Genomic DNA, 22,500 nt, shown 5'->3' with positions numbered 1-22,500 from the left:
TGTTGGTGTGCTCTCCGCTGCTTTAAACCATGTCTCATTGACCACACAGATGTCAGCATTCTCTAGGGTAAAGAGAGCTTCTAGGGAGTGGAGTTTTTTGTTTAGACTCCTAGCATTGAGCAGTATTACCTTCAGATTTTCTTGGTTTTGATTTGCTATGTCAGAAGTACTAAAAAAGGCACTATGGGAGAAAGCAATGTTTTAGCTAATATTCGAATGTCTAGAGGGAAGAGGTGCAGACCATCCCTGGTAAAGCAGCATGGCCTGTTGACCATCTCCTTCCATGCTGACAAATATTGCACCCTCTTAGAATGACAGCAGAAACTAAGCTAATTATTAAAGTTAATCATCTTTGTTGTATTGTGGCATCATCCTTGGAGAGAGCTCATACCAGCCTGGGACACATACACGTATTCTGAGAGCTCCATGATGTCTCTCTTCATATAGTTTAGGAAGGTGCATTTTAAGTCATTTACTCCCACATGGACTATGACTGAGTCATACTGGTAATTGTGGACCAATGACCTGAGTGCATGCGTAATGTGTCGGGTCATAGCCCCTGATAAGCAACTGACTGTAACTTTCTCTTTACTCAGCCTGGTGAGAGGGACATCAGTGTGTCTCACAATGGAGTCTCCAATGACTAGAATATTGGATTATGTGGTGGCTTGCCTAATGGGCTTAGAGGTAGAGGCTCCATGAGATGTAGCTTTATGTGTTGATGTGGGTGTTGTTTTGAAAGAGCACATTTGGGGCTGCTGAGGGTATTTGTTATGTGTACTTCTTCTAGGAGGTCTTTGTGGTTTAGGAAGGTTACACATAAGTATCTCAGCATATGTGGGTCGATATGCCTGCTTTTAATTGTGCATGATCGGTGCAGCGTGTGTACTACTGACAACCTTATTGCCATTAGGAGTACTTTTATGTGAGAGCTTTGCCTTCAGTGACATTGTGTAAATACATCTCTCACATACCATATATTCAGGTGACCGAGAAGGTTGCTTGTGTCCTTTGCCAAGATCTTGGCAGTCAGGGCATTTTTGTAGTTGCCTAACCCACCAGCAGGTCAGGGGTACATATCCCACACCACCATAGGAGTCAATATAACTTAACCATGCACAAGTATTCACTGCCATGTTCTTGCTCACTGAAGGCTGCTTGGTTTGTCACATGTCCCCCTCCCCCCAGCATGCATCTGTAGACTCTGCCCTAAGGGAATGTAAATGAATGTTACACCCCCTCCCAAGAATGGATCTGCCCATTCTTTCCCAGCATTTCCATTAAACATCTGAGCTCTTAATTCAACTTGAATCACCTGGGTGGGCCATTGGCAAGTTTGTATCCCTCTCTGCCACTGCAGTTGAACAAAAAAAATAAAAAAACAACATTTGAACTTTGGCTGTGCTGTAACAAGCATTTATGTTATGGGTCTATATGCCACTGCTCTTTCTTTTACAGAAGAAATAGACTTAGAGGCCTTGTTATAAAATGGCATATGCAGATAACGTATGCTTAAAAAAAAACACAGCAGTGATTTAGAAAGGGAGATATACTGTTAACACAGATATATAGATATGTTATTGCTTCCTGATTACAAAAATGATTTTCTGTCACCAGACAGGTATATTTATGACACTCCTGCACAAAGCTGATCTTTTATGTCTTTTTATGTCAGTAATGTTGTTGATGAGCATACTTTAGACTGCATTTCCTCCCAAAAAAAGAAAGAAAGAATCCAGTGCATCACAGCACACAATGAACTAACACTTTGTCTTATTTTTCTTGATACAGCAATCGTGTGACTGGTGTGTATGAGCTTACCTTGTGTCATCTTGCAGATGCTGGCAGTCCAGGTAGGAATTAGTTTGCAATTTTGTTATCATTATTCAACTAAATCTATGATGAATTTCAATGATTATAAGGCTTAGTTTGTCACTCAGTTGTTATTCATTTCTCTATGAAAACTTGAAGGCTGTACTTTGTGCTTTATCTGTGATCAGAATCAATGACTCAATGACAGACTTTTTCTGTATTTCAACATAGCTAGCAGCCTTACTGCTGAGCACTGCAAAGGATCATGGGATAACTTACCTTTGTGTGATTAGTGAAGTAGTTTTTACTTGTAACTGATACCACTTGATCACCGCAGATGCCACAGACAGTTATATATCTCCACAGAAGTTTTATATATTCTTAATGTCTGTTGCAGCCATTGCAAATAGCCCACCCAGGATTCCAATGCCACATGGAAGAGAGAAAACACAAACTAGTTGCTTGGTTATGGGTTAAGATTCTGTTTGCCAAACATTTCGGCTTCATCTTCACAAAAGAGTAGAATTTGAATAATGGGTGATCCATCAGAATCAAGAATGAAATTAAAGAAAGATGTAAGAGATAAATAATGTCAGTCACAAATGAAACCTAGAGACTACCACGCACTCATCCTTTACACGCATCCATACACAGAAATACACATATAGTACACACAGGCACACACACACACACACACACACACACACACACACACACACACACACACGCACGCACACACACACACACACGCACACACTCATTCAAATAAAATCTTACTGTATAAACCATTCTTTATAAAGTAATGTCTCTTTATGCCTAGGTTGAGGCCTGACTAAAGGAAACTGAGTTAGAAACATTATGTATTTAATTCTTTCTCTTCGCTCTTGTTCATCTGTAATCACTATGTTTGCTCCTGTGGCTTAGAAACATATGGCGTTTAGCTTATTGAATATAAAAAAACAGGAAATGTATTTTGAAATGTGTTGGGTCTTCAGACTTGCTGACTAATTTTGTGACTGTGACAAGAGATGAAAAGTCCAGGTACTGTTTTTTTAGGAAGATGATATCATATGATGACCGCTGTTGATAGGGAAACATTGTATATTAACTATGTGTTCTGCAATGCTGTCTTTTTTGTGGTGGACTTATTTGTGAGTATTACTTATTAAGTTATGTAACTTATGAATCATAGAATAGAATCTTGGAAAATACAAGGGAACTGGGCCAGGAGGCCATTAACATCTTGCCTGTATCTGCCCTAGCTCTTACATTCCTTTTTAATGAGGGATAGGCTAGTCATACCAGGGGTGAATTCATGAATGCCCATACACTTGTTTAGCTCCCCTCTAAAGGATGCTAGTGAATGGCAATGCATAATTTGGAGAGTGAGTTTATTCCAGAGAAGGGTAGGTGCTGCTCCATGGCACCTCTCTTTCTCCACCTTATTTTGTTTATTTGTTTAACTAGATATAGGTCTCTTGTCCTCGTATTTGCTGGGCTCTTGGATTTATGAAGGTACAGAGGGTCTTGTACTATTGGGTCCCTTATTGCCCAATTATTTAAGGAGGCTATAGGATAATGAATCCAGAGACTGTGCTTCCAGTCTCTCCCAGTAGCTCAGTAGTTTTAAGCCCTTGAGCTTTGTAGTTAGGAACCTCTTTTGTCTTTCCAGTTGCTTGATGTGTCTAGTGGAATACATCCCAAAGAGGGCATTGTATTCAATGATAGGTTTAATCTGTGTGGAAAGGAAGAGAGTTAGGACTTCTTTTGGTTTTGTAGATATACCTTTTTCATTGAGTTGTACAAAGTAAAAGGACAGTCTAGTCACCTTTGTAATATGATGGTCAAATGAAAAGAAACTACCTTACCATGTTCCAAGATCTTTCACTACATGTTCATGTTGAAGGGGGTGTTATCTATACGATAGTCTAGATGGGGGTTGTTTACCAAATGCAACAGTATTGCACATTTTGATGTTTAATTTTAGTATATTTTTAGTACATCAGTTATTAACAAATGTAAGCTTATGTTGCACTGCCTTTGTGTCAGAGGGGGACTTGAAGATTAACTTGATTAACCAGAGACCCCTGTTTATGATTTGGATAGCAAACAATTAGATGTCAAATAAGAGAACTTCCAAGACAGATCCCTAGAGAACTCCACTGGTCACCTTCCTGCCACCCTCACTGTGCGAGTTCTGTTCCTCAACCAATTTTCAATCCATCTAAATACATATGGATCAAGCCAGAGTGCATTTACTTTGTTTATCATGTTGGCCTGAGGTATAGCATCATATGCCTTGGCAAGGTTAAGGTACACTGTATGGAAGGCATGCCTACTGTCCACTGCCTGTATAGCCCTCTTGAAGAAGCTTACAGATTCATTAGCGGTAGTTAAAGTCTTCCAAGATGATGATGTTTCTGCTTACAGGAAGTTCATCCAGAGTATTTTGGAATCTAACATGTTTTTCAATCGACATAGAGGGAGTCCTGTAGCACGCTGTGATCTGATAACTGATCCTATTTAGTGTGATTTGGATCATAATAAGTTCTGTGTCGGGGTCTCTTGGAGTCTGCCTCTAGGTAATGTAACCTTTCACAAATATGGATACATCACACTAATTTCCATTGGGTCAAAAGGCATGCTATGCCCAAAACACAGGTACAGAGGGAGTGCTGTCTGAGCATTTAAACCAAGTTTCATTAACCAAGCAAGTGCTCCAAATGCAGGAGGGTCTCAAGGTCAGGTAACCTGTTATTTAGATTCCTAGCGTTGAGTAGAGCTATCTTTATGTAGTCGTGTGCTTGACTTGTTTTACTAGTTAGTTTGGGAGGTCCAGTAACTGGACCTTGCCTTAAAAAGGCACTCTGGGGTCTTCAAGGGCTTTTGCCAGTATACAATAGTCTCAGAATGAGAGGTGTATTCCATCCCTGGCAAAGCATCTCCTCCCATTCTGACACATATTGGATTCCATTAGAATGCCACCAACTATTTAGTCAATTCTTAAACCCAGTCACCCTTTCTTTGTACTTTGGCATCATTCTTGGTGAAGGAAGGATTCCACTCAATACCAAGGGCTCTCCTGCTTTTGTGACATGCATAGAGAGCTCTGGCATGTCTCTTTCCATATCCCTTAGGGATCTAAACACTGAGTTAATTTACCCCATGGGCCATTACCATGTCATAAGTATATTTGTCTGGTTTAAGGTCCCTGAGGAGCCTTGAAATATCATGTATCTTGGCTACTGAAAGACAACTCACTGTCAACCTGCTTTTATATTGCCTCAATAGATAGAATTGGTGTGCTTGACTATGGAGACAGCAATTATTAGTGAACTTTTATTTTGGTTTGCAGAGTGGATTAATGTACTTGATCTGGGAACACTTACCACCTGTTGACCCTTACCTGTGGTTGTATCAGTATGTGTTGTAGTGCCTAGTTTGTGCTAGCTGTTATTCGTAATGGAGCTTGAAGGCTTGGGACAGTAGTTCTACTGAGAACTCAAATATCTTAGCTTACATTATTTTCAGTACACATCCTACTTTTTATTGCTTTCTGTTGTATTTCCCTGTGTGTGCCATCCTATGCGTATTTTAATCTGTATTTAGTTGATTTGTTCACTTTAAAGCTCTTGTGGCTAGGATAGAGAGATAGACAGACATACAGACGGAGCGACAATCATTGGAAAAAGGGAGTGGATGCCTGTGTGTGTGTGTGTGTGTGTGTGTGTGTGTGTGTGTGTGTGTGTGTGTGTATATATATATATATATATATATATACATACAGACACACATATACACGGTTACTGATCTGAGAAGAAAGTAATCATTTACACTATGGGTTAATAAACTGACCATTACATGTCACATCTCCCATGACACTAATTCAACCTACTTGTGAAAGATAATAATGTATTTACACATGGCTTGATTAAGAGCAGCCTGTAATCAGGTGTCACTCCCTTTAATCTAGAGCAGTGGCACTATTACCAAGCTGTGAAGCACTTGAGAATTCTGTCAGCCTTCTCTAGAAATTGTGTGTGTGTGTGTGTGTGTGTGTGTGTGTGTGTGTGTGTGTGTGTGTGTGTGTGTGTGTGTGTGTGTGCGTGCGTGCGTGCGTGTGTGTGTGTGTGTGTGTGTGTGTCTGTCTGTCTGTGTGTGTGTGTGTGTGTGTGTGTCTGTCTGTGTGTGTGTGTGTGTGTGTGTGTGTGTGTGTGTGAAAACAATAATTATTAGCAAACTTCAATACCCACTCTCTCACCTATTATCTAAGAGTACCACTCTGTATCTCCTTCTTCCTATTCCAACTGCATCTTTATTAGCTTCTTACTGGTATATCTATAATATCTGCATTGTCAAGGGATGTACATTGTATAATATTGTATATGGTGAAATAAGACAACATTACTGTAATATTTATTTTGCTGCTAATGTTTGTTTTCTTTTGCCCTAATAATATATCTAGCATAATGTATAATTTAGAAGTTAGGTACTTACATAAATTGTCATTTGTGCAGTCCATTTTCATTCTTTCTCAAGAATGGGTCTAGGATCTGAGCCTCAGATCTGACTCAGCTGCCTCTACAAGACTTTGGATCTGAATCTCAAGCTCCTCTCTCTCTCTCTACCCATAATGTCCCATTCCACCCCCAACTCCTCAGATCGAGTTTGCTGCCTTACCCTTGCTGTGTTATAGAGACAGAACAGAAACAAAGAAATACTGAGGCTCAAACCTGGAACATGATGGTTCCCATATCATCCAAAGATCTTCCTAGGATTGACAGAGCCAGGGGATGGCAGGGAGGGAAGGTGAGGAATAATGAAAATGGACAACACAGATGCCAAGTTATGGTAGTAAGTACATAACTTCTAAATCTGATGTTGTCCCTTTCATTCTTTCTCACAAATGGTTCAAAGTCCCCAGCTACATAACTCTCGGGAAGCCCTCAAGAAAAGACATGCCTTAGCATTGTCGAACAAAGGAAGCCCTGCTTCTGGAAACAATGTCTAACTTGTAATAAGTAGCAAAGGTATGAGTTTTGGACCAAGTGGCTGTAGCACAGATGTCGTCAGTTGGAGCTTTTGAGGAAAAGGCATATGAAGTAGCCATAGATCTAGTGGAGTGAACTCTAGAAGGCCAAGGTAACTCCAAACCTTTGTGAGAATAAATCAGCAAAATACAATCAGTGATCCATTTGACTAAAGTAATTTTGGAAACTGCTTGACCCAAGGGTTAGGAGAAAAGGACACAACAGCTGAAAAGGACACAAACAGCTGATCAGACTTCCTGATGCCTGGGTCTGTGATGATAAAAATGTAATTGTTGGTGAACATCAAGTAGGTGCAGCATATATTCACCTTTATTAGCAAAATTTTGAAATAAAACTGGTAACTAAATAAAGTGGCTAATGTTAGTCTTGGTAGGCACTTTTGGCAGAAATGAAGGGTTGGTTCAAAGAGACACCCTATCCTTATGGAAAATAGTGTAAGGAGTCCTGGCCAATAAGTCCTGGAGCTCAGAAATTCTTTTTGCTGAAGTGATAGATACTAAAAATATTGTCTTCCAAGAAAGAAAATTCATATCTCATTTGTTTGCTGGTTCAAATGGTTTCTGACTTAATTCTTGAAGGACCACCATCAAATCCCAAGGAGGAGAGAGATCTTTTATTGAAGGTCTAAGAAGGAAGACTCCCTTCATGAAAGCTTTACACAAACTGGAAGATCCCAGAGGTAATGATTAATCTCCCACATGGAAGTTGGATATATATCTTCCAAATAAAATTTAATGGTAGAAAAGCTAGCCCCATCCTAAAAAGAGTAGTGAGAAATGGGAGAATGGCTGGAGAAGGGGATGAAAAGGGGTTGATATTCTGATTGAAAGCCCAAACAGAAAATCTTTTCCATTTGCTTCTGTAAACTTTCTTGGTGGGTGCTTTCTGAGAGGCTAAGATAATGTCATGTACTAAGGAAGCAATCCTGGACTGTCTGTTACTGGAAGTGGAGAAACCATGCGGTCAGTCTGATGGCATGGAGATTGGGATGTTTAATTCCTGATGGATGACATAGGAGATCCTGAGTGGGTTCTAGTATCCATGGAGGATATCTCAAATGAGACCAGAGGAAGGGCAATGAGGATGACTGAGCTCTTCAACTTGCTTGCTTTCTGTAGGAACCTCAGAATCAGAGGAAGAGGGAGATAGGAGTAGAGAAGACCTGGGGGCCAATTGTGGATCAGAGCATCCCTCAGTGACTCCCCTGGAGGGGAGATCAGAGTGAAGTACTTGCTGCACTTGTTGTTGAGGGGAGAAGCAAATAGGTCACAGCAAGGCTGGCCCCAGTGGCTGAAGATCATATTCACTACTGTTTGATTGAGTGACCACTTGTGATGAATCAGAATAGACCTGCTCAGTCTGTCTGCCAGCATGCTGGTTTTCTCCTGTATGTGCATTGCAGTAAGAAAGTGGTCTGAAGAGATCACCCATTCTCAGACCCTCATGGCCTCTCTGCACAATGGGTAGGAATGGGTTCCTCCTTGTTTGTTGATGTACCAGACTACTGACATGTTGTCTGTATGGATTGCAATAGTCCCCAGCTGAAGACTGTCCTGAAATGCTTACAACATTAGGAGAACTGCTCTCATCTCTAAGACATTGACATGTAACTTGGTCTCAGAGGGGTGCCTCATGCCTTGGACCATCTTTCCCATGAAATGCCCCCCCCCACCCCACCCCAGTTAGGAAGCGTCCATGGTCACTGTGGCTATAGGAGGAGAAAGAGAGAATGGTCTACCCAGAAAAAGGTTGTCTGACTGGGTCCACCAGCGAATATGAAGTTTGCAAATTGGATTGAGTTTTATAGGAAATGATAGAGGCTGATAAAGAATGGACCACTGAACCACCAGTATCCACTGATGGATTTGAATAAAAAATCTTGCTAGAGGAACTGGAAGAATGGCAGCTGACATTTACCCAAGAGCTTGTAACACTAGTTTTGCTGGAAGGGATGGATGAGACAGTATGTCCCGCACCTGATTTCTCAATGATGTGATGTGATATGAAGAAGAGGTAATGATGCCACTTGAGTCATAATATCCAGTTGAGTTCCTATAAATTCCAAAGACTGTACAGGAGTCAGCTTTTATTTGACAAGGTTTATTATAATATGTAGGGAGTTGGGGATCTGAAGTAAGTAATCCCTGGCTTGAAGAAGTTGATGCTTGGTTGGGGTGATGAGTAGCCAATTGTCGAGATAGCTACAACTGTCATGCATTTGGTGAATGCCTTGAGGGGCTGTGGTGAGTCCAAAGGGCAGTGCTCTGAATTGGTAGTGATTGGCTCCCAGCCAAAAGTGCAGGTTTCTCCTGGAATATCTGTCTATTTTGATATGATAGTATGCATCTTGGAGATCTGTAGAGTATAAACAAATGTCCTTGCACTGAAGAGGCAGAATGGACTCAACCATAACCATTCCAAACTTTGACTTTTTTACATACTTGATTCAGATTGCTTAGATCCAGAATTGGTCTCAGGTCTCCTGTTTTCTTTGGTACTAAAAAGAAGTGGGAATAAGTTCTGAATCCTGTTTGTTCAGGTGGGACCTCCTGTATGACTCTTTTTTTGTAGCAGCTTTTGAATCTCTTGAGCTGCGCATTCTCTCTGACTGGGTGGAAAGTTGGGGAGTTTCTTCCTTTCGACAGGAAGTGGAGGGGGAAAGGGTATGTAGTAAACTCTGGACATTATACTTAGCACCTATGCATTTTTTGTGATATTTGTCCAGGCTTCCAGATGCAGGGAAAAATGACCCCCAACTGCCTCCAGAAGTGGACATTTGGGTAGCACTTCAGGAGCACTGATAGGGCCTATCAGAGAAGGAGTCTCTGAAGCCCTGGTTTTGCAGACCCTCTCTGCCTCTGAGGTGACATCTGCCATTGAAACCTTCTTCACTGCCTCTGGAGGAAGTATCCCCAAGCGAGTCCTGGAAAGGTCCCTGGGATTTCCAGAACCACATTTTCTTACCACCTTGCTGATTCTAAGAAATGATATGTTGAGGGGGTAGAAAACTTGATTCCCACAGCGGACAGGGTCATTCCTTCCTGCTCACATTGGGTAAGCGTACCCTTCACTGATGGCCCAAACAAGGAGAAGCCATCAAAGGGGGCATTAACAAAAGATGCCTTAAAGGGTTCCATGAAGTCACATAGTCTCATCCAGGCATGTCTCCTAATGGCTATGTCTGAACCAGTTGCTCATGAGGTGCCCTCTTCTGTATGGGAGATCAGCTTCCTAAATGATTTGGCAATGGATGAAAGAGTAGCCAGCTGAGGACAAACCTTCTTGAGATCCTCCAAAGACATGGACTCAGAAAGACAGTTTGAAAGCTCCTTGATCAAATCTCTCTGTAGATGAGTAAAATGTGCCAGGTAATTTAACATCCTCAGTGTGAATGTGGCTGAAGCATATATGTGCTTTCCAAATTTGACCATCTCTCTGGACTCCCTATTTGGTGGATGGACAGAAGAGCTTTGCTCCTCTAGCTCCTTGTTAGTGAATACCACCACAACTATGGCATCAGCTGGAATTCCCTTTTTCCAGTGAAGTCTGTGTGAAGGGGAAACCAAATACTTCTCTGGGTACTTGGAGATGGGCTCAACAGTGTCTGGTTCCTTCCAAGCCTGGCAGGAAATCAGGTCAATAAGTTTATCCAAAAGGGGGGTCACCCAAGACGTAGATGTGTAAACTCCGAAAGCCTATAGGAACACTGATTCCTCAGAAGAAGGAGTTTGGGAAGACCACCCACATTCCTGTTTGAGGATATCCAGGATTTCCCCAAAGGAGACATCGTCAAGTGGTGATAGGGGGGGATCCTTTTCCCTCATCAAAATCGGTGTCTTCTGTGACAGACTCCAAAGGGGAGTCTATGTGCCTCCTTTTACATGTTCTCTTCTGAGATACCTCTTCAGCAGGATGCTTGGGAAAGGTGTTTGAAGAAAGGGAGAATCCTTCTGGGGACCCATGTGGAGGCTTCCCTGAGCTGGCTGACCCTGAGGAGCAGAGATGATGGGCTCAGAGCTTGGACCCAATGAGGTGCAAGGGATACGATCTGAGACTAGCGAAGAAGGTTCTCTGTGTAAAGAGAAAGCCCTTTCTACTACCTGGAAAGCTGAAATACTTGGGGAAACCTCTCCCCCCTTATTTGGAGCCGAAGCAGCTGAAGAAGGAAGGCTAGGGCCAGCCCCAGATCTGAGCCCTCTGGAGAGCATCAGACCCAAGCTGTCCAGGGCCAAGGCACCATGGGGAAGAGAAGGATCTGTCAAAGTAGGAGCAAACCAAGCCCCTCAGACCTTTGCCAAACTCTAGGATCCAAGACCCACTCTGGTGTGAAGATATCAAGCAGGACTGGTCAGGGATACCATCAGAGGTGAGGAAGGGAGCTTCCTCAGATCTGATGCCGAACCTGTCAGAAATCTTGGATACTGGGACTTCAAAACAGCAGGTCAGATCAGAGAAGGATATAGTATCAGTTGGGCATGTATGCCCACAGATCTGAGAGGGGACAGAGCTGGCAGGACCCCATCTGGATCTGAGCACTAAGGATGATGCTACAGAAGCTGGCCTGGACACCTTCTTTGGGGATTGAAATAACTGAGCAGGCACAACCAGAGAAAGGTTTCAAAGCAAATTCTGGTGACTGGCTCCTAGCTGTCAGTTCCAAGGATCTGAGCAGGAAGTGGATGGTACAGGAGAGCTGGTGATGGTAATCATGCCTGTCAGATCAGATGAGGCTTGTGGATCTGAGGGAGGGGCTATGATCTTTGGATGCAAAGAGGTCAGGTCCAAAGTCTTTCTGCGTTTTTCAGGAGGCTCCAATGAGTCTCTTGGAGACTTCTGGAGGGCTCGTTTCTTGGAGTCTGAGGAGCCTTGATTAGATTTAGAGGGGCTTTGAGCCCCAGGAGAAGAAGAAGAAGAAGAAGAAGAAGAAGAAGAAGAAGAAGAAGAAGAAGAAGAGGGTGGATGTAAGCCTTTAATTATTAATTTATTGCACCAGTTGGAAAAAGCCCAGGGGTTAAATGAGACACATGTCTTGCAGGCTCTCTTGAGATGTTATAGCCCAAGGTAATAAACTGGGGATCTTCTGCCCAAAAGAAGTGCATTTCTTAAAACCAGGCTTCTCAGACATGTCCACAATATTATTATAGAACTGTACACAAAAACAGTAGACTGCACACCTACACTAAGCTATATGAAAAGTAGGTCTATATTACCAGAAACAGCACACTCTACAAAACCAAACACTTAACCAGCTATAAAGCAAAAATGTTACAACTAAGGAGAGAGAGAGGTTAACCCTGTATCAGTAGCACAAAAGCTGCACAAAACGTGTTATAAATACACAACTAAAGTTAGAGATATAAGAAGGCAGCCAAAAAGGCATGAAGGAGAAATTATAGGTAATGATGAGAACCCTAACTCCAGTGAACTACTAGAAGCAAATGGAGGGAGGAGGAGAAAACACTAACTTTAACATTTAACTCTAAAATACCTAAATTTTTGAGAAATATACAAACAAGGCACACTCTCGCACTTGAGATTTGATCATGATCTTGTTCCAATTGCGGCAAACAAGATATGAGGAGTTGGAGATGGAATAGGGCTTTATTGCTACAGGGAAGAGCTCTAGAAATAATCATAGAACCCCACCCCTCCCAAGGCACAAGCATCTTACTAGGGGGTCTAACACAGATAAATGACTGATGCCAAAGGCATGGCCTAAAACTCAATGCCAAGAAATGCATTATAGAACGTTTTGGGAAGTTGGCCACCCCAGAAACAGGAAACTGTTGTCAATAAAACACCTCCAAGAGTAGACCCACTAGTGAGGAATCTGGGAGCACACAGTAACCTAGTCTCTGTGTCCAGGGTAGTAAGGAAATCCTTATATACTGCTCAAGTTATAAGTAAGGGCATGGCCTCTAGGTCCAGAGAAGTCATTGTCCCACTATACTCAGCTTTCATCAGTCCTATCATTGAGTATAATGCCCCCTTCAGTATGTACCTGACCAGACATATGCAGTATCTGGAGTGTCCATAAAGATTTCTTACTAAAAGAAGGCAGGGCATAAACACAATAAACAAAATGACGTAAGCGGATCACCCCAAAGCCTGTCTCTATAGTCAGTCTCCTACAGGCTACTGAGAGGCTATCTATGCTTGGCATACAAGGCATTCCTGACTCCCTGTCTGATGAACCTTTTGCACATTTGCAAAACAAATGGCATCAGAACTACTAGAGCTAACATAAACAGGACATGTTCGACAGACAGAAATGTATCTCAGAGAATTACCATTTTCTGGAATAGGCTCCCCATCCATGTGAAACAAAGTCCCTATTTAAGTGTAACTTGGATATTGGATGAGAAATTGAAAATTCACCCCAGTCTGGCGTCTATGTCTCTAATGGACAGAGAGTCAGTAAATCATGTCTTAGTCAGCAATTGCCCCCATATAAACATCTAAATATAGAACTTGTGGGACACATTTGGGTTGCACTTCTAGGCTTATAAAGGCCCTAGTAGTCATTAGCCTAGTATATACCTATGAACCTATAAGGAGGTCATTTGGCAGCCTGTACTCATGACCAAGACTTTCTTTGCATGAGATCCAATGATCAAACACCCATATGCAGCTGGGCAATACGAAAAAATGATTATGGGTCTTGGAGTCTATTCCCAAGATAAAAAAGTAACATTGTTGGGTCATGATAGGTCCAGAGTGCAAGCATGTAATGGCTATTGGTAAAAGACTCATCTGAAAGAAAATCTCAGAAGTGAAGAGTCATGTGTGAACCAAATGAATTGGATGTACTTCAAGTTGTTCTGTTTTTCTCCCTTATGGGAATGCAGACTACTTTCTGAAGGAAAGATTTTGAAATGACTTGTTCTTCTGTATATTTTAAGATGGCTATGTTAGAATAAATGGTTCTGTATGCTGAAAAGTTACTCATCCATTAAAATGTATCATGCCCTGTTGTATCTGTCATGGCCTTGTTGTCTTCAATATATAACTCTTAACTTTGTGTCACAAAATGTAATGTTGAACACTGACCAGATAATGTGGAAAAATAGGCAAAATGTGATAATATTTAAATAACATTTTCATCTAGGAAGCTCACAGCCTGATCACTGCTTGTTTCTTCATATTTATTAAAAGTTGTTTTGAAAAAATAATATATTTCAGTACAGTTTGTAATGTATATTAAAATAAATTCTTAACAATAAATGTGTATCAGTGTAGAGCATGGAATTTATAAGACTCAAAACGAGTAACTTTCCAAATAATGAGTTATAGTTAAGAGGCATGTTTATTACATATATAAAGAGCCATGCCTGTCTACAAAGTACTCCCATTTTATGTACCATAGACATCATCATTCAGTGTCAGTGCCTGTAAACCTGCCCTGCTAAACAGCATTTGCTGAATTACAGTAACTTGTTTCATTTCAAGATCCACCTACATGAAAAAAAAATGACAATGATGTAAATTATTTTATTCATTAGAAAGAAGTGTAAACCGATAGGTAAACTTATTTTTTTTTATTTTCTGCCGTCACATGTATATTTTTTGTGGTATCACTCTAAATCTTCAAGCTAAGTGAATTTACATATGGTCACATACAATTACCCCACTAACAGGGGTTTATAAAAAGAAAAGTATAATGCTAACAGAAAATAAGCTCATAGAAAATGAAAGAGATGTCTATGGAGGATCCTAGCCTGCCAATATATATGTCATGAAAGGAGATACTGCCAGCCCAGCTATCAGGAATTTTGTAAATAATTATATGCCATTTGTGAATATCAGCATGATTCATAGAAGATGTTTGTGTTACAAATGTATTAGAGCTGTATGTCATATAAGATGATTTGTATAGACGTGTGCTGAAGAGGTATTTTACAAAGTGCTGTTTGAAATGTATCCACAGTGTACCCTACTGTAATAGAACAGAAACACACATACACTATTGTAACTGTTTAAATGTATATATTTTAACAGATGAAACTGGAATACAGGAGGTTAACTTGCAAAACTTCCGGAAAAATAGCTGAAATTAAATTACTTTATGACTAGTCCATAAAAAAGATGTTGTCTTTCAGTTTCAGTGCAGCAAGGAGACAGAATGTCTAAAACGAAGGAGCTTTCTGTATTGTCTTGGAAGTGTTTTATTGCTTTATGATTTCTACCATTTGCCAAAGATCTGAGGAAAAGCCCTTGTCCATGTATTTTCACAGGTAGATGCTAAATGCTCCCAGGTTCCAGCAGTGGGAGTTCTCACCTGGGATAGAATCAGATGACAAGAAATTATGTCATTCTGCAAGCTATCCCAGCAGTGATATTTGAGATATTAATTTGAGAGTTTTCTGAGAGAGAGATGGCATTCTGTATTCTGTCTTGGACCTGACAAGATTCATTCACCACACATCTGCCTTGCTCTGATTAAGTAAGTTTACTAGGGAATATAGTCAGGAATATAGCAAAGCTTAGGTTAGATGTTTTCTTTAGTAATCCAAGACTGTAGTGCAGCGTTGTTTTAAATATTTCCTGTGGTTTTGAACTCTGATGTCACTGTAAATATATATTTAGCATTGTCTTGTTCTTTCATTATTTATTATTAAAATTATTTAAACCTTTCATTGTGGCTGATCTGTCTAGAGATATTTAAGTTCTGAGAGTACATGCATATTTATTTGATGACACTGTGGGCCACTTCTAATAGCTTTGCTCTTGGTCAAACTACAATTTGTATTAATAGTAATATTACACAGTAAGATTGGACATCCTTTGTTAAGGGCCTTAAAGTAGCTGATAAGGAGCTGGCTGGTGGCAGTGATAACTACCTTATAGTCTGGGCAAAAGGGGGCATAGCTAGTAAACATGTGCCAGACTTTCCTAGATGTGTGTGTGTGTGTGTGTGTGTGTGTGTGTGTGTGTGTGTGTGTGTGTGTGTGTGTGTGTGTGTGTGTGTGTGTGTGTGTTTGTGTAAATCAAACTTCAAGGAGTGTGTGTGTCAGCTACTTAGGCTTGGACAAGAAGCACTGGTTGGACAGAAAGGTCTTGGCTTAGCCACTCAGCTGAGATCTCAACTCTATAGCTGTGCCAGTGGGGAGTCTTATTGGGAATCTGGAGCAGGAGGGAGAAACCAGCCCCGGGCTGACTGTGGTGTCTGTCTGTCTTACAGGAAACTGCACTTAATGCAGACAGCTGCACCTGGAAATCCTGTGTGTGTACTTGTCATCCTCCCAGTGTACGTCCCCTGCTGGTGCTAGTGGTGAGGATTGAGGCTCCTTGATTACCGGTCCAGTGGTGGGGCATCACAGACTGTAACACTGGAAGTATTAGCTCACAGTTGAGGAAGTGGGTAGGCAGATTTTAGATCTCTGAATAGGCAGAAAAATAATAAGATGTGATTAATTGCTTTACTGCTACACAGAGGAAGAGAGCAACTATATGATGCATATAAATCCATAACAAGGCCAACAGTATATTTTAGGGTATGTTAGACAAGATAAACAGATGCATTTAACAATAAAATACAGAATTACAAAAAATATTATTTTAGAATTGTAAAACAGAAAGAAGATTATTCCATACAGCATGTATTTTACTAGCTATAATTTGAAGTTCACCAACATTAATAGCAAAATAAAGGCACAGATGATGCAGATTTGAAGCTGTGGCAAGTTAAGAAGAAAGACAGTGGCACTGGCAGAACTGACCATAGATAATCTGCTAAACTATGCCAGATCCCTCAGTAATTCTGAAATGTGAGGAAAACAATGGATGGTTGTAAAGAGAAAAAAATAATAAAACAGAAGTAAAGAGAGAGACAGTCCATGAAGAAGAACATTAAATTAGAGAGGAAGAAAGAAAAGAAGCGTGATTAAATGCCCCTAAAATAAATGAAGTTACATAAGACAGTGAAGATCCCATAGTAGAGGATGCATAACTTCAAGAAACATGGGTGCAAAATGTAATAAAAGGAATACTTTTACTATAGAAAGCAGAAGTAATAGCATGAGTAATCAGCAACACAGAAGAGAAAGGTTAAATTAGAGACAGGAAGAGACAAGCTAAAATAATAGTAGAACACATGTAGGAAGTAACAAAAAGCAGTGGTAGAGAACAAGAATGAAGCTAATTATGAAGATACCAACGTTTGTGTACACAATATGAGTACAGATGACAGATGATAGCAGTGATCAAATTAAATAGAGGAGGTGACAGACATGGGCTCGTTAGTAGTTATATTAACAAATGGTATACACAATGACCCAAAGCAGAAGCCAGATTGCAAAGCCAAGAAAAAAAATGTATCCATGCAATCCAAAAAGAGTACTCCCTAATAACCGTTGTTTGGAAGAAGTGATCAGAGCAAAAGGCAGAGTAATAAAGACATTTTGCCCTGTACTGGGGAAAATAATCGGGTCTATGACAACCAATCGAAAAGTAATTTCCGTGAACGGCATATAGATCGAAAAAGCCGTTATTCGAAAGTAGTGTTGTGAGATCATGGTACAATGAAGATTGGAAAATTTACCCTTTCCTCACTGTAGTGCAATCTCGGAGTTGGAATATATATTTAGTAGGGGGGGGCACAGCCCCCCTCAAAACCGATTTCAATAACGGCATTTTCGATCTATATGCCATTTGCGGAAATTACTTTTCGATCGGTTGTCATAGACCCAAAATAATCTAGTCTGTTGAATTGTTACTCTAGCAAAGAAAATTGGACTGATAAATTTAGATGCAACCACAATGAAGCAAAACAGGAAAGTGTGAAGAAAGCTGAAATAGCAGAAGCAAGTATTAACATAATAGAAGAATATGAGGTACAAAATGAAGAAACTGTAAATAAAACTCAGTCAAATGTATTCTGCCATGCAGAGCAAATGCAAAGCAAAATGAGGCTGACCAAATGTAAATTCCTGAATGTTCAAGAAAGCCATGGACTGACTCATACACTGATTTCTACATGCCAGCACGCAGCAAGGACTACTTATTATGAATATGAATTAAAATGACTCTCTGGTTCAGTGCTACTATATCACCACATGAAATGTTAACAGCATAGGTGGTGCTTAACAATTGTAAAGCACCCTTCTAAGTGTTGTTAGGGTCAGGTCTCATGCTATAGTACTGCTTTAATTGATATTTGACTATAATAATGGAGTTTCATGCACAACATATATTTTTAAACAATACAGTTATGCACACATTAGTCGTACTGTATATGTAACATTGTCAGACAATGCATTTTTTAACTATTTAAAATTACAATATATTACATATAAAACTTATGATGAGAAGGGAATTTTGATGTGAACTTATATGATTCCACTGTTAAGGAGGCACTTACATTTGCTTGATTGAATAAGAAGGGTATATTCTTATTGGATTCAGCAGAAATTATTGGAAGACCATATTTTAACTGGATTTGTAGCATACCCTTGCTTATGGCTCCCTCCCATGTGGAGAGAAGAAATGAGAAATTTTATTAGCCAACATTTTTGCTTCTGTTATGTGTGTGGTACATGATATTTAGTTGGGAATCAGGCCAAATCTAGATGAAGTGGAAGTGTTATTTAGTTTAGTAGGGTTATGCTTGTTGTGAAGGATTTGACAGTTTGTGGGGAAGTGACATAATTTTTTGTTTGGTGCTAAATACCATGGCTTTAATTTAACACATACACAAATATAAATGTCTAAGTATGTGCGTGTCTGTGTGTTTAAGCGTAGAAATCTCCTGGATCGCCTGTCCATCTTGATTTGGTAGTATGCATCCTGGAGATTGAGGGAGCACATACAATTGTTCTTTCTCAGAAAGGGAAGTATGGACTACACTGTCAGCATCCAGAACTTTGCCTTCTTGACAAACTTGTTGAGCCTGCTGAGATCCAGAATGGGCTTCCAATCCCCATTTTCTTTGGTACTAAAAAGAACCTTGAGTAAGTTCCGGATCCAATTTGGTCTGCGGGGACTTCATGGATAACTCGATTTTCTAGCAACCTTTGAGCTTCTAGAGTTGCTTGTTCTCTTAGACTGGGTGGCACATCTGGGATGGATTTTTGTTTTCTATGGAGAGGTAGCATGGATACAGTATCTCCTGGATATTACCAACTGTACCCATGTGTCTTCTGTGATACTTTGCCAGGCTTCTGGGTACAGTGACAATCTGTCCCTGACTGCCTCCAGAGGTGGACAGGCGGGCCTCTTTTCAGAAGCGCTGGAGGGCCATACCAGATAACGTATCTCTGTCACCCTGACTTTGTGGACCCCCTCTGCCACGAGGGCAGCATCTCCCATTATTACTCCCCCCTCTGCCCCTGGGGGATAAATCACCACGTGCTTCAGGCAAAGCTCCCTGGGAATTCCAGAACCACATTTTTCCACCTTTTTGACCTTTGGGATAAGGTCTAGTAGGCATGGAAAAACATACTCCCATGGCAGAGAGAGTCTTACCATCCTGCTTGCACTTGGTGAGAGTCTCTTTTACCTTGGGGCCGAACAACGACAAGCCATCAAAAGGAGCATTGGTAAAGGAGGACTTGAAGGGCTCCACAAACTGACAAAGGAGCATCCAGAAATGTCTCCGTAGGGCAACTCCTGTGCCTGCAGCCCTGCTCACTCCATTGGCTGCATAGGAAATAAGCTGCATGGAGGAGTTAACTACAGAAGATAAGGTCACAAGCTGAGAAGCAGTTCTAGCTGTAGCTCCCACAGCTGTATGATCCTGTAGGGTATGTCCTAGCTTTTTTAGGAGAGCCCTCTGGAGACAGGTGAAATGGGATAAATAATTCAGTGACCTAAGGGTAAAGGCCACTGAAGAAAAGACACACTTCCCATATCTGTCCATCGTATGGGACTCCTTGTTTGGTGGATGGACAGAAGAAGAGGTTTCTGCAAATTCCTTCTTTGTGGCTGCCGTAGCCACCATAGCATCAACTGGCATGCTCTTAGTTAGGAAAGTGTTGTTATCCAGTACAGTGATGAACTTATTGGGCCTCCACAAAACTGGTTCCATCAATTCTGGGGAGCACCCCGCCCCTAGCAGCAGGTTGAAGGGTGAAGACACCTAAGAGGTGGAGGGTCAGGAACCAAATGCATCCAGGTGCACAGACTCATCTTCAGAAGGGGAAAGGGATTTCCATCCACCCTTCTGCTTAAAGATTTCCAGGATGTCTGTAAAAGAGATATCCTCAGAGGGTGACCATGGGGACCCTTCTGAGTCTTCCAAGTCCATGTCTGATGTCAAGGACTGAGGGGAGTTCAAGTGCTTCCTCTTGCAAGTCCTCTTCCGAGGCACCTTCTCCAATGGGTGCTCTGGAGAGGTATCAGAAGGGGGGGTCATCCAAAGGGGCATCTTAGGGCATTGGCTCCCTACACTTGGGCAGTTTGGAGGTGGCCTTTGGCCTGGAAGGGGAAGGAGCAGCTGGAGTTGAGGGTGGAACAGTCTGAGGGGACAGCACAGTCCTCATCACCTCAAAGGCACCACGATCCCGGCCCGATAGGGTCTCTGGCTCTGAAGAGCCCAGAGATCTCCTCCAAACTGAGAGTGATGGCTCCGAGGCTAATGTAGACGCCGAACTCACCTGTGCCGATGCTCCAAGTGGGAGAGTAGGATTCGACAAGGGTCCAATCTCACTCTCCCCCCAGAGCTGATGAGGGAGCATCGGCCCCCAGATCCCTCGAGAGAAGGTGGTATCGAAGGGATCAGAGCAGATGTCGGGTCCAAGACACCCATGGTCTTTGGATCCAATGGTTCCACCACAATGACCTCCATGCGCTGTGGCTCCGAGCTCAGGTGAGTCAGAGGAGGAATCAACGAAAAGGTATGTTGGACGGTCGGCTTCACTTCCATATGGGCTGGGCTCGATAAAATTTTTGCCAAGGCCGGTGTCCTGAGAAGCCTCTTCACCACCCTCTCCACATCATCATCCAGAAGGCTCCTGGATGATTGTGATGAATGGGTGGAAAATAGGTGACTGCCCGCCACAGACTGGAAAAGTAGAGACTGTGGCATGGAACACACCAGTTCCAAGCAGGGGGACCTAGACCTTTTATGGCTCCTAGATGGTTCCAAAGATATTAGTGGAACCAAAGGAGATAAAGCCTTGTCGGACCTGTCGCTATTGGCTTCAGTGGACTAGACGGTTTGTCTTTGCCCTTTGATGGTTCTGAGACCAGAGCCGACGAAGATGTCAATTTGGGGGTTTTGTCTGATTTTCCTACCTGAGTCCCTTCCTTAAATGCCTCGAATAGCCCTTTCAGCAATCCCCTCAAAATAAGCTTGTTCTTGAGCTCCTGCAGGACTCTAGAACTAAAACCATGACAAATTGCACAAGAGTCTTGCAGGTGAACAGCTCCCAAACAGTAGACGCAGCTGGTATGACCATCAGTAAGAGACACCTTTTGGGTGCAGGAATCACTTTTCTTGAATCCAGAAGGCTTGGATTCTTTAGCAACTTCTTTGGACATATTTACCAGACAACACAACAGGATCATAACAAGATAGTAAAATAGAAAATATAGGGATACACCAGACAAAAAACAGACAGCAAAAAGTTTTTTTTTTTTTTTTTTTTTTTTAAGGGGAAAGAAAACAGAAGGAGGAGAGTCTCTGAGTAAAATGACAACTCCTCCAACTGAGGAGATGCCTCTAACTTAAAAGGCTAGCTCCTAGAAGAAAGGAGTAAGGGAGAAAAAACTGTGCTATCAAAAGGTAATTTTTACGAGTAATTGCAAAGAAAATATTTCAACTTAGCTTGAGCCAGTCATCAGCAATCCCGAAGCTTCAAGCGGCAAACGAGATCTGGGTAACTCTCACTAGGCATGTTGGGATAGGGTCTAGCCTCGAGCCAGTGGAAGCTCTTGAGCTTTAGAATGCAGCCGAGTCAGAACCGAGGATCGGCTCTGAACCCAACCAACAAGAAGGAAGGTGAGATAGGGGCAACATAACATTGTATGTTATCATTTTAATTTAGCAAATGCAACAATGATTCTATGGGGCATTTGTTTTTGTTAAAGAGCATAAAGTCTGTTAGGCAACAAAGCATGTCCTGACTGAAATCACTGTTGCAGTATTCTTATCACCACTGTCATATGGTCAGGATGCCAAAGCTTTACTCTCCCAGTATCGTACATCAAACATATGACTTCAGCTTGCACATGTAGAGGTATATAGGCAAATGTGCAAGCATAATTCCTTAGGCTATCTTGCCTCCAACCTGAATACAGATCACTTATCCATTGGACTGATCATTGTTTAGTTTTTGGTACCATTGCTTTGAATATTCTAATAAATGACCCATTAGGGAATCTTACTTTATATATCTTAATTGTTTTCTCTTACTTGTATTATATGTCAGCTAGGAGGGGTAAGTATGAGTGTGCTAGGCAAATCCCAGACAAAAATTTGCACACCATCTGTCTCTTTTGCCTAGCAGATGAGCACAAGTACAAAGCTTGTTCCATTTTCCAGTCCTTTGTTCTTAAGACCTTGCAGTCTTATTTTTCCTGTGTTAACACTTTCCTGGAGACCCAATGTGTCAAACACTTGGCCCACTCCAAGACAGCGGATTCCACTCCCTTGGATGGACCTCCACCACTTAAAACAAAAGATTAAAAGGCATAGGCC

At 41.4% G+C, this 22,500-nt stretch overlaps 1 protein-coding gene across 18 annotated transcripts in view; it reads left to right on the top strand.

Moving 5' to 3' along the window:
- Window positions 1-22,500, top strand: part of KIF1A (kinesin family member 1A) — a 2,189,582-nt gene that overhangs the window by 2,027,386 nt on the left and 139,696 nt on the right. For all 18 annotated transcript variants that reach the window (XM_044071047.1, XM_044071036.1, XM_044071035.1 and 15 more), the window contains one exon: window positions 1,792-1,853. In XM_044071047.1, coding sequence (XP_043926982.1) covers window positions 1,792-1,853 — 62 coding nt within the window. The remainder of the gene's footprint in view (window positions 1-1,791; window positions 1,854-22,500) is intronic.

The sequence above is a fragment of the Protopterus annectens genome, chromosome 5.part0 (genome assembly GCF_019279795.1).
Source record: "Protopterus annectens isolate FY-2018-M chromosome 5.part0, PAN1.0, whole genome shotgun sequence".
In the NCBI taxonomy this organism is placed as follows: Eukaryota; Metazoa; Chordata; order Ceratodontiformes; family Protopteridae; genus Protopterus; species Protopterus annectens.
This window is presented reverse-complemented; position numbering and strand designations above follow the sequence as displayed.